Raw genomic sequence first — 15,585 nt, forward strand, 5'->3', positions numbered from 1 at the left:
CAAAAGCTTTCTAGAAATCTAAATAAACCATATCATATGCTTTGCAATTATCCATTGTCAATGTTGCATCCTCCTGTGTGTCTGTCTGTGTGGGTGGGTGTGTGTGTGTGGGTGGGTGTGTGTGTGTGGGTGGGTGGGTGGGTGTGTGTGTGTGGGTGGGTGGGTGGGTGTGTGTGTTGGTGTGTGTGTGTGTGTGGGTGGGTGGGTGGTGTATGTGGGTGTGTGTGTGGGTTTTCATCCTTGCAGGTAATGAAGAATACAAGACTGATTCCTGAACAAAAAATAAAACACCTCGGAACTAGGTGAGTGTAAAAGCAATGACTATATCTTTATTTTTTGGCATTTTGTACGTGCTCATCAGACCCAATCACTTCTGATGTATGTTGTTTGCCTCCTTAAAGGCCTAATTTCAACATATTCTAGAGTGAACACATTTCAACACATTCAACTCTTCTCATTATTTTCTCAGTTACATGGCCATACCCACTTGGTACATTCTGTGGCCATGTTTTTTGCACCTAAGAATGACCTTGACTGACTGCCACATGATAGTGATAGATATGTCAAAATAATGAATATATTTGAGATTAAAAATAGCAACTAAACATGAATGTGATGCTCTATTAGTAGGCTATAACTTAAAACATTTTCATTCTAGTATATGTTGTAATTAGGCCTTAAGGGCAAAAGCAAATGGACATACCAACATTGTTGCTATTTATATATAGCCTTGACACCATATGTTTGTTCTTTTTTTAATGAGAAGCCACTTAATAATATGAGTCACATATATCACAACAACATTTATACTTGTGAAGAATAAAAATGGTAAAATGAAAAATACACACAATTATATTGCTTTTTTAATCTTGTCGTGTTTAGTTGAAGCTCAAGCATTGTATTTCTATTAACAATTGTGTTTTAATCATTCACGTCTATGTTAATAAACAGTTATACCAGAAAACAAAAACTGCGTTTTGAATATTTTAACTTTCCAGAGTTTATTATTAGCTGTTTTAATCGTGAATATGAGAAAAATGCAAGCTTTTGGAGCAGTGTGTGCCTGTCTCTTTTGATCCTATACATTATCAAAAGTCAAGACATATTTTTTGTTTACCACAAAGGTAAGGCCTTAGCATCATCCAGCTGAGTTTTAAGAGAGTCAATGTCTGCCTGTGTCAATGGAAAGGTTTTAAGCTCTTTAATCTGTTGAACATGTGTGGAGACAAACTGAATCAAATTACTGAAGGCTTGGAGAAATGCATCGGCAGCTGCAAGGAACTGCTGGATGTCTTCTGCTGTTGGGATGTTGATCTGGGTTTTCCCGTCAATCTTTTTCGTGAGTGAGTTTGCAACTTTGAAGGCTTGCTCAACGGCCTAAAACATCAAATTGTGAAATATCAAACATCAAATCAGCACAGAAGAGGTATTTAATACCCTACCTTTCAGTTTCTAATGATGTAGTAGGCAGGCCACGAAAGTATATACACATGGTAAATGCTGCTTATTAACAATCACTTGGTAGCCATCAAAAAGTTGCCATTATCCAGAGGTTGCTAATAAGAGAAAAGCTATAGTATTAGATAGGATTGGTTCCTGAAAAACATTGTTAATAACTCCCTAATAACTGCTTAAAATACAGTGTTACCCTGTTGCTGCTGTATGTTCTAAAATCTGAATTGGTATTAAATATTACACAAACGGAATTCTTACAACTGATACTAGGTTACTACTACATTTAATAATAAATGAAGTGGATGCCTCAATTCTCTCTCTGCTGGCAGGAACTCAATTTTGGGGTTTTAGAGAAACTCCTAGAAATTATTCATTTCCATTGTATGTATGTAAACTTTTGACGATAACTGCTGTATATATTGTTAATAGAACATAAATAAAAAGTAGCAAAACATTACGTACATCAGATACTGGTCCAATGTATTTCTGAATAATTGATTCCATTGGTACTTCAAATCCTTCCAGTTGAATCATATCATCTTTGTGGTCTGTCATCCACTTTAGGAGCTTTTCACTGAGGCCTGTTTCATTTTTAATGATTGCGGTTAATGCCTTAATCACAGCACGCTTACTCTGTACATCCAAGGATTGTTGTTTATCGGGAAGCAATTTGTTAAGAACAACATTTACACCCCACAAGATAGCACCGATAGCTAAATTTTTCACAACAAATCCTACTATTTTTGGTATACTTGTTGTGACGTATTGAAGCAAGGTTTTTAAGGTCTCGCTAACTTTGGAAAGCTCTGCAACTTCTGCTCGTGCTTCAGCTACTTCTGCTTTTATTTCCTCTTGTGCTTCTTCTGATAGGTCTTCAATGTCATCGTCAGCTCCATCAATGGCTTCTTCAACTCCCTCAAATATGTCTTCTATCTCCGCCATTTTGGACTGGTATGTCTTGATCTATAAATAAATGTTAGAACAATTATCCTTTACTGTAGACGTGTAATCAAGGGACGAACAAAGCCAACCATCTATAAACCAGAAATGTACATTTTTATATTTTGGTTGAAATTCAAGATATTCCTATGTGTAACAAGGGTGTACTTAGGCCTACATTTTCTTACACAATGTTAAGTGTTTTGGAATTTAATTTAACTGCATGTTTAGTTTATCTCTTTGATTTGCTTTGATTAGTGGATATTTTTGTTGGTGCACTGATGGTTCCCATGTACCCGCATGGACCTCGCATGAAACTACATTTCCCATCATCCTCCTGCTCACATATGTAACTGAGATGGATTTACCAGTGCCAGAGCTAGATGGTGCCCAAGAGCAGTCTTCCAAAGAAACTCCCTTTACATCCACAGCAGCCTCTCTTTGCCTCATCTCCGTCCTCTGAAGGCAGGGTCAACTCTCACTGAAAATGCATATTACTCCACCCACTGTACCGGCATTTCAAACTATAGTGCCTCTTTTTTTACAGTAAAGTTTAAGTTTAAGCTGTTAACGTTGGTGCCTGCAGTAGTAGTTAAACTACTAATAGTAGGCTAACAAACAATGACAATAAAATGAATAAATAAGTCTGGGGAAAACCCAAACCAGCTGGCCATTATTATTATGGGAGGCTGTGTGGTCCAGTGATTAAAGAAAAGGGCTTGTAACCAGGAGGTCCCCAGTTCAAATCCCACCTGAGCCACTGACTCATTGTTTGACCCTGAGCAAGTCACTTAACCTCCTTGTGCTCCGTCTTTCGGGTGGGATGTAATTGTAAGTGACTCTGCAGTTGATGCATAGTTCACACACCCTAGTCGCTGTAAGTCGCCTTGGATAAAGGCATCTACTAAATAAACAAATAATAATAATAATAACACCGTGTAACAATTTTTTTTTTTTTTTTGGTTCCTGGGTAGTAAGTGTTATTTCCGAATTGCTTATGCCTCAAAAGTATAGAACATGGTTATTATTCCCCACAAACTTTGCTTTTGTGACCAGGACAGTGATATTTTGAAATTTACCTATTTTCCAGAACATTCCAGATAGATTCAGTGCTGAGTAAACTTGGAGTAACTTCTAGAACTTTCTAGAACTTTCCAGTAACATAAATAGTAGTATAAATACAGGGGCCTTAAGCCCACCAGTTCAGTTTAGTTCCAGCTGCCTAAGTGGATACATATCTGCATTTTTCTGAGATGGCATCAAGGTCATAGGAGACTTCAAAATGGTGGCATTCCTGATGGGTCTTGTGGCAAAGTGCCCCGCCCCTGTGTGCATTTGTGTGATCTGTGTTTGTATGTATGCGTGCGTATGTTAATGTTGGTGTATAGATTGGTACACGGGATATAAACGGGTCTGTGTTTCACGTGTATTTAAAGTGTATAATTATATTTAGGCACGAGGATGGCACATCACTTCACGTGCAGATAAAATGTGTATAATGTGTGGCACGGGGTTGCACGTAATGAATTCACGTGCTGGGATTCAAGTGAGTAATTAATTAGTAATTGAATCCCAGCACAACAGTATATATAGATGCACGTTTTAGTCACTCGTGTTTGGGTGTTCGGAAGAGGAGAACGGGTGAGAGAGAGAGGAGTAAAAGTAGAGTTAAATACGATCGTAAATATAAGTGTTTGTTCTCACCGTGTCTGTTTGTCTGTCCGTGCACCGTTTGTTTAGTGTTAGTCCGTTTTGTATGTCTGTTTATTTTGGCGCAAGTGCCGTGTCCTGTTTTTTGTACTGTTGACAACCCTTTTATTTGTTAATAAACGCTGAGTGCAGCCATTGCACTCAGCTCATCACCAGCACCGTCTGTCTGTGTTTGAATTCCTTCCTGCTTCCGGTCTGACGCCACCCACTCTGGCCGTCTTTGTGACAGTCTCCAAGGCAGTTTTACCACGTTTCCCTGCTATCTTTGTCTTTGGGACAGCAGGGACACCAAGGCGCACTACCACAGGCGGGACTGGCCACAGCGGACCGAGTTCTCTGTGGGGAGGAACAACGTCAAGTGGGAGCCACTGGTGGACCCCCGGAAGGTGCTGATGCCACCACTGCACATCAAATTGGGCCTTATGAAACAATTTCTCAGATCTCTAGATAAGGAGTCGGCAGCCTTCGAGTACCTTCAAGACTTCTTACCTAAGCTGTCTGAGGCAAAGGTCAAAGCCGGTGTCTTCGTCGGACCACAGATAAAGAAGATCCTGGAGTGCAATGAATGTTTTCTACATGTTAATCACTCCCTAATCCATGTGCATGCATTTCCTTGAATCCCTACTGCGTTCAGTTTGAGAATTAATCTTTTATGCGGGACTTTATCAAAAGCTTTCTAGAAATCTAAATAAACCATATCATATGCTTTGCAATTATCCATTGTCAATGTTGCATCCTCCTGTGTGTCTGTCTGTGTGGGTGGGTGTGTGTGTGTGGGTGGGTGTGTGTGTGTGGGTGGGTGGGTGGGTGGGTGTGTGTGTGTGTGTGGGTGGGTGGGTGGTGTATGTGGGTGTGTGTGTGGGTTTTCATCCTTGCAGGTAATGAAGAATACAAGACTGATTCCTGAACAAAAAATAAAACACCTCGGAACTAGGTGAGTGTAAAAGCAATGACTATATCTTTATTTTTTGGCATTTTGTACGTGCTCATCAGACCCAATCACTTCTGATGTATGTTGTTTGCCTCCTTAAAGGCCTAATTTCAACATATTCTAGAGTGAACACATTTCAACACATTCAACTCTTCTCATTATTTTCTCAGTTACATGGCCATACCCACTTGGTACATTCTGTGGCCATGTTTTTTGCACCTAAGAATGACCTTGACTGACTGCCACATGATAGTGATAGATATGTCAAAATAATTAATATATTTGAGATTAAAAATAGCAACTAAACATGAATGTGATGCTCTATTAGTAGGCTATAACTTAAAACATTTTCATTCTAGTATATGTTGTAATTAGGCCTTAAGGGCAAAAGCAAATGGACATACCAACATTGTTGCTATTTATATATAGCCTTGACACCATATGTTTGTTCTTTTTTTAATGAGAAGCCACTTAATAATATGAGTCACATATATCACAACAACATTTATACTTGTGAAGAATAAAAATGGTAAAATGAAAAATACACACAATTATATTGCTTTTTTAATCTTGTCGTGTTTAGTTGAAGCTCAAGCATTGTATTTCTATTAACAATTGTGTTTTAATCATTCACGTCTATGTTAATAAGCAGTTATACCAGAAAACAAAAACTGCGTTTTGAATATTTTAACTTTCCAGAGTTTATTATTAGCTGTTTTAATCGTGAATATGAGAAAAATGCAAGCTTTTGGAGCAGTGTGTGCCTGTCTCTTTTGATCCTATACATTATCAAAAGTCAAGACATATTTTTTGTTTACCACAAAGGTAAGGCCTTAGCATCATCCAGCTGAGTTTTAAGAGAGTCAATGTCTGCCTGTGTCAATGGAAAGGTTTTAAGCTCTTTAATCTGTTGAACATGTGTGGAGACAAACTGAATCAAATTACTGAAGGCTTGGAGAAATGCATCGGCAGCTGCAAGGAACTGCTGGATGTCTTCTGCTGTTGGGATGTTGATCTGGGTTTTCCCGTCAATCTTTTTCGTGAGCGAGGTTGCAACTTTGAAGGCTTGCTCAACGGCCTAAAACATCAAATTGTGAAATATCAAACATCAAATCAGCACAGAAGAGGTATTTAATACCCTACCTTTCAGTTTCTAATGATGTAGTAGGCAGGCCACGAAAGTATATACACATGGTAAATGCTGCTTATTAACAATCACTTGGTAGCCATCAAAAAGTTGCCATTATCCAGAGGTTGCTAATAAGAGAAAAGCTATAGTATTAGATAGGATTGGTTCCTGAAAAACATTGTTAATAACTCCCTAATAACTGCTTAAAATACAGTGTTACCCTGTTGCTGCTGTATGTTCTAAAATCTGAATTGGTATTAAATATTACACAAACGGAATTCTTACAACTGATACTAGGTTACTACTACATTTAATAATAAATGAAGTGGATGCCTCAATTCTCTCTCTGCTGGCAGGAACTCAATTTTGGGGTTTTAGAGAAACTCCTAGAAATTATTCATTTCCATTGTATGTATGTAAACTTTTGACGATAACTGCTGTATATATTGTTAATAGAACATAAATAAAAAGTAGCAAAACATTACGTACATCAGATACTGGTCCAATGTATTTCTGAATAATTGATTCCATTGGTACTTCAAATCCTTCCAGTTGAATCATATCATCTTTGTGGTCTGTCATCCACTTTAGGAGCTTTTCACTGAGGCCTGTTTCATTTTTAATGATTGCGGTTAATGCCTTAATCACAGCACGCTTACTCTGTACATCCAAGGATTGTTGTTTATCGGGAAGCAATTTGTTAAGAACAACATTTACACCCCACAAGATAGCACCGATAGCTAAATTTTTCACAACAAATCCTACTATTTTTGGTATACTTGTTGTGACGTATTGAAGCAAGGTTTTTAAGGTCTCGCTAACTTTGGAAAGCTCTGCAACTTCTGCTCGTGCTTCAGCTACTTCTGCTTTTATTTCCTCTTGTGCTTCTTCTGATAGGTCTTCAATGTCATCGTCAGCTCCATCAATGGCTTCTTCAACTCCCTCAAATATGTCTTCTATCTCCGCCATTTTGGACTGGTATGTCTTGATCTATAAATAAATGTTAGAACAATTATCCTTTACTGTAGACGTGTAATCAAGGGACGAACAAAGCCAACCATCTATAAACCAGAAATGTACATTTTTATATTTTGGTTGAAATTCAAGATATTCCTATGTGTAACAAGGGTGTACTTAGGCCTACATTTTCTTACACAATGTTAAGTGTTTTGGAATTTAATTTAACTGCATGTTTAGTTTATCTCTTTGATTTGCTTTGATTAGTGGATATTTTTGTTGGTGCACTGATGGTTCCCATGTACCCGCATGGACCTCGCATGAAACTACATTTCCCATCATCCTCCTGCTCACATATGTAACTGAGATGGATTTACCAGTGCCAGAGCTAGATGGTGCCCAAGAGCAGTCTTCCAAAGAAACTCCCTTTACATCCACAGCAGCCTCTCTTTGCCTCATCTCCGTCCTCTGAAGGCAGGGTCAACTCTCACTGAAAATGCATATTACTCCACCCACTGTACCGGCATTTCAAACTATAGTGCCTCTTTTTTTACAGTAAAGTTTAAGTTTAAGCTGTTAACGTTGGTGCCTGCAGTAGTAGTTAAACTACTAATAGTAGGCTAACAAACAATGACAATAAAATGAATAAATAAGTCTGGGGAAAACCCAAACCAGCTGGCCATTATTATTATGGGAGGCTGTGTGGTCCAGTGATTAAAGAAAAGGGCTTGTAACCAGGAGGTCCCCAGTTCAAATCCCACCTGAGCCACTGACTCATTGTTTGACCCTGAGCAAGTCACTTAACCTCCTTGTGCTCCGTCTTTCGGGTGGGATGTAATTGTAAGTGACTCTGCAGTTGATGCATAGTTCACACACCCTAGTCGCTGTAAGTCGCCTTGGATAAAGGCATCTACTAAATAAACAAATAATAATAATAATAACACCGTGTAACAATTTTTTTTTTTTTTTTTGGTTCCTGGGTAGTAAGTGTTATTTCCGAATTGCTTATGCCTCAAAAGTATAGAACATGGTTATTATTCCCCACAAACTTTGCTTTTGTGACCAGGACAGTGATATTTTGAAATTTACCTATTTTCCAGAACATTCCAGATAGATTCAGTGCTGAGTAAACTTGGAGTAACTTCTAGAACTTTCTAGAACTTTCCAGTAACATAAATAGTAGTATAAATACAGGGGCCTTAAGCCCACCAGTTCAGTTTAGTTCCAGCTGCCTAAGTGGATACATATCTGCATTTTTCTGAGATGGCATCAAGGTCATAGGAGACTTCAAAATGGTGGCATTCCTGATGGGTCTTGTGGCAAAGTGCCCCGCCCCTGTGTGCATTTGTGTGATCTGTGTTTGTATGTATGCGTGCGTATGTTAATGTTGGTGTATAGATTGGTACACGGGATATAAACGGGTCTGTGTTTCACGTGTATTTAAAGTGTATAATTATATTTAGGCACGAGGATGGCACATCACTTCACGTGCAGATAAAATGTGTATAATGTGTGGCACGGGGTTGCACGTAATGAATTCACGTGCTGGGATTCAAGTGAGTAATTAATTAGTAATTGAATCCCAGCACAACAGTATATATAGATGCACGTTTTAGTCACTCGTGTTTGGGTGTTCGGAAGAGGAGAACGGGTGAGAGAGAGAGGAGTAAAAGTAGAGTTAAATACGATCGTAAATATAAGTGTTTGTTCTCACCGTGTCTGTTTGTCTGTCCGTGCACCGTTTGTTTAGTGTTAGTCCGTTTTGTATGTCTGTTTATTTTGGCGCAAGTGCCGTGTCCTGTTTTTTGTACTGTTGACAACCCTTTTATTTGTTAATAAACGCTGAGTGCAGCCATTGCACTCAGCTCATCACCAGCACCGTCTGTCTGTGTTTGAATTCCTTCCTGCTTCCGGTCTGACGCCACCCACTCTGGCCGTCTTTGTGACAGTCTCCAAGGCAGTTTTACCACGTTTCCCTGCTATCTTTGTCTTTGGGACAGCAGGGACACCAAGGCGCACTACCACAGGCGGGACTGGCCACAGCGGACCGAGTTCTCTGTGGGGAGGAACAACATCAAGTGGGAGCCACTGGTGGACCCCCGGAAGGTGCTGATGCCACCACTGCACATCAAATTGGGCCTTATGAAACAATTTGTCAGAGCTCTAGATAAGGAGTCGGCAGCCTTCGAGTACCTTCAAGACTTCATACCTAAGCTGTCTGAGGCAAAGGTCAAAGCCGGTGTCTTCGTCGGACCACAGATAAAGAAGATCCTGGAGTGCAATGAATTCCCCAAGAAGCTCACTAGTAAGGAGAAAGCGGCTTGGAACAGCTTTGTCGCAGTGGTTCGGGGCTTCCTGGGCAATCACAAGGCCGAAAACTATGTGGAGCTGGTTGAGACTCTGGTGAAGAACTACGGCACAATGGGCTGTAGGATGTCCCTCAAAGTCCATATCCTTGATGCTCATCTTGATAAATTCAAGGAGAACATGGGAGCGTACTCGGAGGAGCAAGGCGAACACTTCCAACAGGATATATTGGACTTTGAAAGCCACTACCAAAGACAGTATAACGAGAACATGATGGGAGACTACATTTGGGGTCTGATTCGTGAACGTGATTTACAGTATAATTGTAAATCTCGAAAAACTACTCACTTCTAAATCTTTTGTAGTCATTTTTGTTTACTTTAGTATAAATACATGTTAATTTGGATTCATATGTTGTTTTTTTCTGACTTTATGTGAACGAAAAGACACAAATTTGCCCGTTTTCTCATTGGTAATAGGTAAATTTCAAAATATCACTGTCCTGGTCACAAAAGCAAAGTTTGTGGGGAATAATAGCCATTTTCTATACTTTTGAGGCATAAGCAATATGGTGATATCTTGTAACAATTGTAAGTCGCCCTGGATAAGGGCGTCTGCTAAGAAATAAATAATAATAATAATAATAATAATAATAATAAATAATAATAACGTACACAGGGTGGGGGTCAGGGCTGTAGCTGACGTGATTACCTCCAATACCCTGCTATCAAAACAGTTGCAGGGTGTTTTTGTGCAGCGATATTGGTGCTGAAGTTGAAGTTTGTGAAATACCAGGTTCAACCCCAGCAATTATCATTATTATTGTAGGCTGTTCAGTGACTTTTGTGTGTGTTTGTCTTGTTCAGTTTCATTGCATGTATTGTACGGCCAGGGTGTGTTACTCTTGGGGTTGGGGTTTGTAAATAGTTGGGTTGGGGGAGTGAGAGAGTGAGGGGAGACCAGGCGGCAGAGTGTGTGGAAGTGCTTGGGATTCGCTGCATGAGAGAGAAACTACAGAACTGAACCTACATGTAGTTGGGTTATTTGTTGTTATTATTATTATTATTATTATTATTATTATTATTATCATTATTATTATTATTATTATTATTATTATTATTATTATTATTATTATTATTATCATCAATAGGACTTTAATAATAATCTCAAAGAACTCCTAACTGAGCTCTTGGTATATTTTTTGTCTTCAACAAACCTCCCGTTACTTCATAATTTCTGGTTGAATCATCATTCCCCACTAAAATGAATAAATGATGAATTCAAGTAAATAACAGTCCATGCATAATACTGCTATTGCTATTACGGTAAATATATGACAATGTTCTTTTATATTGATAGAAATCACATCTGTGGGAGATGTTTGTATTCTGCTGATGTTTGACGTAACATTTTAGGCTATTTACCTCATTTTCAGTGGGTCATTTTGATTGTTATTGCTAATGTGGTATTGTGACAAGGTACTTATTATAAGAACAGAGCAAACTCGCACAATCTAAAATCTGACCGACTTTCCGGCAAACAGATTCATTTAGTTAACATTCTCTACTGTATCTTTCCAATAATACAGCAGCTCCTGTTTAAATACTGTTTAAATCAAATCCATTTCACAAAGAATTCTCAATAAAAGCTATCTGTTTATTTAATGGTTATAAAAAAAAACACCTGTAGGTCTTCTTCGTTGAACTGGCTTTCCCTTACAAAAACTGCAGCCTATAAAGATAAAGTAAAAAAAAAAAAAGGTTTGACGACGTGTGCTACTTCTGTGTAATACGGTAGCTATTTTAAAATGACGTGGAAAGGAGGGGTACCAGACACCAGGAGCTGCGAAGCATGACTAAAGGAGGAGCCTGGCACTGAGTGAGTTAAAGAGAGCCCATGATGTGGCCATACCTCGCATGGAGTGCGCAGGCACCCTACCACTGAGACGAGGCACAGGCACACTGAGGTAGGAACATGCATGCACTGGAGCAAACGCACAAGAGCACAGTCACCAAACACTGGATGTGCAGCGCAAGGTAAAGTACACACCAAGGCTTAGGTGGGTTGCTCCAGCACTGAGTTTTGAGAGGAAGTGAGCTGATGCAAGGGCACTGAGGCACCAAGCATGGTAGCATGGAGCACCAACGCACATCCTTCATTTTGTTGCTATTATCATTAAATTAATTTAGATGGGATCCAAGGGCCAGGTTAACTATCACTGGGAACTTAAAAAGCGTGGGCATAACAACATGTCTTTGCATTTATTTACTTTTCTATGTGTGTTTTGTTACTGGCTTTGTGCTGGGGTGTAACGTGAGAGTATGCCAGTTACACAGGAACTACATTTCCCATCATCCTCCTGCACACTTATGTATTGGTGGAGATGATGAAAAATGTAGTTCTGAACATCTTCTAAAAATGACATGTGAAGCCATCTTGGAAAGAGCACAGTGGACTGTAGTTTAAAAGTGGTCAGGATGGTGTATACTTCTCACAATCTACAATTCGAAAGGTGATATAGACTAGAAGGAGACAGATATGATTGTCATGGCTGTAAAAACTCACGGTTCTTATTTGATCATTGTAGTTTATGTTGAAAACATTAATGTTATTGATTTCATTTTTTTCTTTCAAATCCCCTATTTATACAGGTGACGTTTTATCACTTTAAGATGCCACAAATCTGCTAAAAAGAAACACTCCAAGTAGGGAGTCTCTTCCTGAGACTGCAGCTTGACATCATTACATGACTGTGACGATGTAGGTTAGTTATATATGATTTTAAAATGCCAAATCAAATATGCAGTTGAATTCTTTTATTTGAAAATAACTACAAAAACTAAAACCAGAAGTTGACCTGGGAACTTTTGTATGCCTGGGAACTATTGTATCTTACAACAGAGTGAAAAACAAAAGGAACTCCATCACTGTTAATCCCCACAGCAAAGCACAACGAGACTCACGAACATTCCATAACTGATTGATAAATTAACAGTGTTTACAATGGGTTGAATTAAATAAAGAAAGGTGCTGCGGGAGGGGAATCCTATACATATAAAAAGATGACATGTAAAATAACTTACCTGGGAGGGAGAGAGGGGATCCTTTGTTCTGGGGTGGTATGTTGGCTGCAACCAAACCTGTAAAAGAAAGAAAAATAAAAAGACGGTTGGAAACTTTTCTTTGAGTTTGAAAGCGGTGCCTGCTTGTGTCTATTGTGCGGAATAGGAGCACATATTCCTTACGGTGAATAGGACCAGAAAACAGCGAGTTGAGAAAGATTAAGCTCATGGTTTATTTTGGGGTTAAAACAATGGTAAAGTTTTGCTAATTTTTTATTTCAAAATAAAATACTTACCGGATCTAGAGACAATGGGGTAGATATTGCGCCTGTTTTAAGAGTCGTAAACCTGTCGCAAGCTAGTCAGAAGTGTCAGGTGACGTTGTTACCTTTTCTTTCTTAATTACCAGTTAAAACAGCTTTTAGAGACCTGATAAATACACAGACCTCAAGGGCCAGAGCACAACAGACACAAACTAACATTTAATTTCTATTAAATGCTCTGGGTTAACCCCTAAACAATATTATTACCAACACACACAAATAACCAATAATCACTTCAGTGTTTGAAAAGAAAAAGATTTGCAGTTTATTTCACAACATACTGCAGGAGCTTAAGAGTGTGTGTCCTACCGGAAAGCAGGCCAGGCTGAAAGAGAGGGAAAAGTTGTTGATGTGGGTTCGGTCGACTGTCCTATATATTTATCTACATATATAGGTAAATATTTTACAATGGTCGCCCTATATATTTATCTACATATATAGGTAAATGTTTTACAATGGTCGTCCTATATATTTATCTACATATATAGGCTAATGTTTTACAATGGTCGTCCTATATATTTATCTACATATATAGGCGAATGTTTTTGACCTTCTGAGGGAGTGATGATCAGTCACTGTTTTATGTCTTTATTCTCTTGTTTGATCCTATGCAGCTAAACCCACTACTGCAATTCTAATGTACTACAGCACTCAGTTCTAAGTGCATTAAGTCTGCATAGCGCTAATGGGAGCCCAATCTATCCTATTATAAGGAAGCCCAGATACTCACCTGATTTGGTATTGGCACAGGGTTTGGTCGATCAGTTAGTTTAGAACAAGAGTTTTTGTTCAATATGCTCAATAAATAAATATAACAGAATAATATGCGTGCATATAACCTAGTTCAGACATGATAGCCCAGGAAAAAAAGCTGAAGAAAAGTTTGAAGCAGTTAGCCTGCAGTGACGCACATTATAACAAGCTTGCATTAATCTTCAGATAAACGAATCAACAAGTATTACACATTGTAAAGCTCTGATATTTTTATTTTTATCCTGGACATCAAAAGGACTCAGAATTACCAAATCAGTGAGTGAAGTCACATTTAATGCCATTGTCAAATATAGGTTTCATTGCTATCTAAATGATATTGGACTATTAAAAAAAGGTAATTTTAAAAAATGTTGAATGCCTTGCTAAATATGTCATCACACACCACTGAATAGTAGCCTATATTAAAAAAAAAAAATTGTTTACAGGTTTCTCTAACAAAACTGGAACTACTTACAGAAATATATTAGCCTGCTTTTCCACAAATATACATTGACATACGGTAAATCATGCCATAGGCATATTACTTGAGGGAGCTGTTTGTATAAAAAGTGATACAGCTGTCATAGCAATGAATTCAGAAACACGTCATCATAACTGTACAGTCTACTGTACAGGTACTGAAAGTGAGTTAATACAGAAAGTGGTTTCTATACCAAAAGAAACTGTAGCCTGCTTGTGAACAGGACATTAATACCATGTTTTTGTATCACTCAGAGTTTATTTGCTGCCTCCTTGTTCATTGCTTTTTCGAATATCGCATTCTATATTTCCCCTTCACTACTCGTCCCAGGTTGAGGCTGGCTATATAGGTCAGTCTATCCAAAAGACAACGGTCATTTATTCTGAAAAATGTTGCATATCTCACGGAATGCTTATCTCGCTAAAGTGTCGCAACAGAAATTCAAATGAATATATTGCTGGTCTCTTCATTTACATATCTTCTCTGAGTACAGAGGATTTTTTTGCCAACAGTAGCAACAAAAACGCTAATTGCGGTAGTTTGCCCTGCGACTGGCCTTTCTTAGTACATAGGCCCCAATGAGTTGGTGTTGGCTGAAGCTGTCGGGACAGCCATTCTAGAGAATGCGTGCGCAGATAACGCAACCTATTATAGTCGTGAACGCGACTTTGGACATAGTTTAACCCGTAGGAGGGGCTATGGGTTCAAAACCTATATATAGCTGAAAATAGCTCATTGGGAGAGAGAAGTTGGCCGCAAACAGTCATAAAATTTAGGAGTCGCAGTGTACCAATAAATCTCGAGTATAATTAAAGGTCACACTTTATTTTAAGGAGCACCTATTAACTATTAACACACAAGCAGTAAATATATTAATACACATTTGTTATGTCTGTTAATAGTTAGTTAACAGTTAGTAGATAATTTGTTACTTGATTTATAGTAACATTTCTAAAAGTTTATAAATTCATAAATTGAAGTAAATGTTTAGTAGCACCTATTAACTATTAATGAACAAGAAGTAAACAGATTAATAAAACATGATTTCATATTATTTTAATAGTTAGTTAATGTGTAGCAGACCATGTGTCAATTCATTTATTGTAAATTTTCTCACAGTTAATTAATTAATTACTAAATTAACGTAAATGTATGGGCTAAATATTGTGACAGCACCTATTAACTATTAATGAACAACATTATATATATATATATATATATATATATATATATATATATATATATATATATATATATATATATAAAATGCTTACTTGTTCATTAATAGTTAATTAAATGTAGTAATTAATTCATTAACTGTGAGAAAAGTTACAATAAATGAATTGACACATGGTCTGCTACATATTAACTACTAGAACACGTTCATGAACATTTTAAGTTGTAAGTTCTAGATATAAATGGTAGATCTTACCCAAATTCACTTGTGCAGACAAGGGGTGTTCTGGTACCAGACCAAGAGAAAGCTGTAAGTTTCTTGAAAAGAGCTATTCTTTATATACACAATATATACACACACA

At 37.9% G+C, this 15,585-nt stretch overlaps 2 protein-coding genes across 6 annotated transcripts; both read right to left on the reverse strand.

Moving 5' to 3' along the window:
- Positions 1-303: 303 nt before the first annotated feature.
- LOC131736717 (uncharacterized) lies at positions 304-3,362 on the reverse strand. 2 transcript variants are annotated; one of them, XM_059021958.1, is made up of 3 exons: positions 2,763-3,362; positions 1,918-2,418; positions 304-1,377 (listed from the first exon to the last, which is right to left on the reverse strand). In XM_059021958.1, the coding sequence occupies exons 2-3, from the start codon at positions 2,395-2,397 to the stop codon at positions 1,114-1,116; spliced, it is 744 nt and encodes a 247-aa protein (XP_058877941.1). In that variant the 5' UTR covers positions 2,398-2,418; positions 2,763-3,362; the 3' UTR covers positions 304-1,113. The 2 variants fall into 2 exon arrangements, with proteins under 2 accessions (XP_058877941.1, XP_058877940.1); XM_059021957.1 differs by having other exon boundaries at positions 1,918-3,362.
- A 1,677-nt stretch (positions 3,363-5,039) lies between these two features.
- LOC131736716 (uncharacterized) lies at positions 5,040-15,585 on the reverse strand. 4 transcript variants are annotated; one of them, XM_059021954.1, is made up of 6 exons: positions 15,480-15,585; positions 12,512-12,568; positions 11,112-11,159; positions 7,499-7,611; positions 6,654-7,154; positions 5,040-6,113 (listed from the first exon to the last, which is right to left on the reverse strand). In XM_059021954.1, the coding sequence occupies exons 5-6, from the start codon at positions 7,131-7,133 to the stop codon at positions 5,850-5,852; spliced, it is 744 nt and encodes a 247-aa protein (XP_058877937.1). In that variant the 5' UTR covers positions 7,134-7,154; positions 7,499-7,611; positions 11,112-11,159; positions 12,512-12,568; positions 15,480-15,585; the 3' UTR covers positions 5,040-5,849. The 4 variants fall into 4 exon arrangements, with proteins under 4 accessions (XP_058877937.1, XP_058877938.1, XP_058877939.1 ...); XM_059021955.1 differs by lacking the exon at positions 11,112-11,159; XM_059021956.1 differs by lacking the exon at positions 7,499-7,611.

This window comes from Acipenser ruthenus, unplaced genomic scaffold (assembly GCF_902713425.1).
Source record: "Acipenser ruthenus unplaced genomic scaffold, fAciRut3.2 maternal haplotype, whole genome shotgun sequence".
Lineage (NCBI taxonomy): Eukaryota > Metazoa > Chordata > Actinopteri > Acipenseriformes > Acipenseridae > Acipenser > Acipenser ruthenus.

Excerpts from the sequence above, each read along its gene's own strand:
- LOC131736717 (XM_059021958.1), bottom strand. The coding sequence starts at position 2,397 with ATGGCGGAGATAGAAGACATATTTGAGGGAGTTGAAGAAGCCATTGAT. Across the intron at positions 1,378-1,917 it reads ACATTGGACCAGTATCTGAT|GCCGTTGAGCAAGCCTTCAA; the intron begins GTACGTAATGTT and ends TTGATGTTTTAG.
- LOC131736716 (XM_059021953.1), bottom strand. The coding sequence starts at position 7,133 with ATGGCGGAGATAGAAGACATATTTGAGGGAGTTGAAGAAGCCATTGAT. Across the intron at positions 6,114-6,653 it reads ACATTGGACCAGTATCTGAT|GCCGTTGAGCAAGCCTTCAA; the intron begins GTACGTAATGTT and ends TTGATGTTTTAG.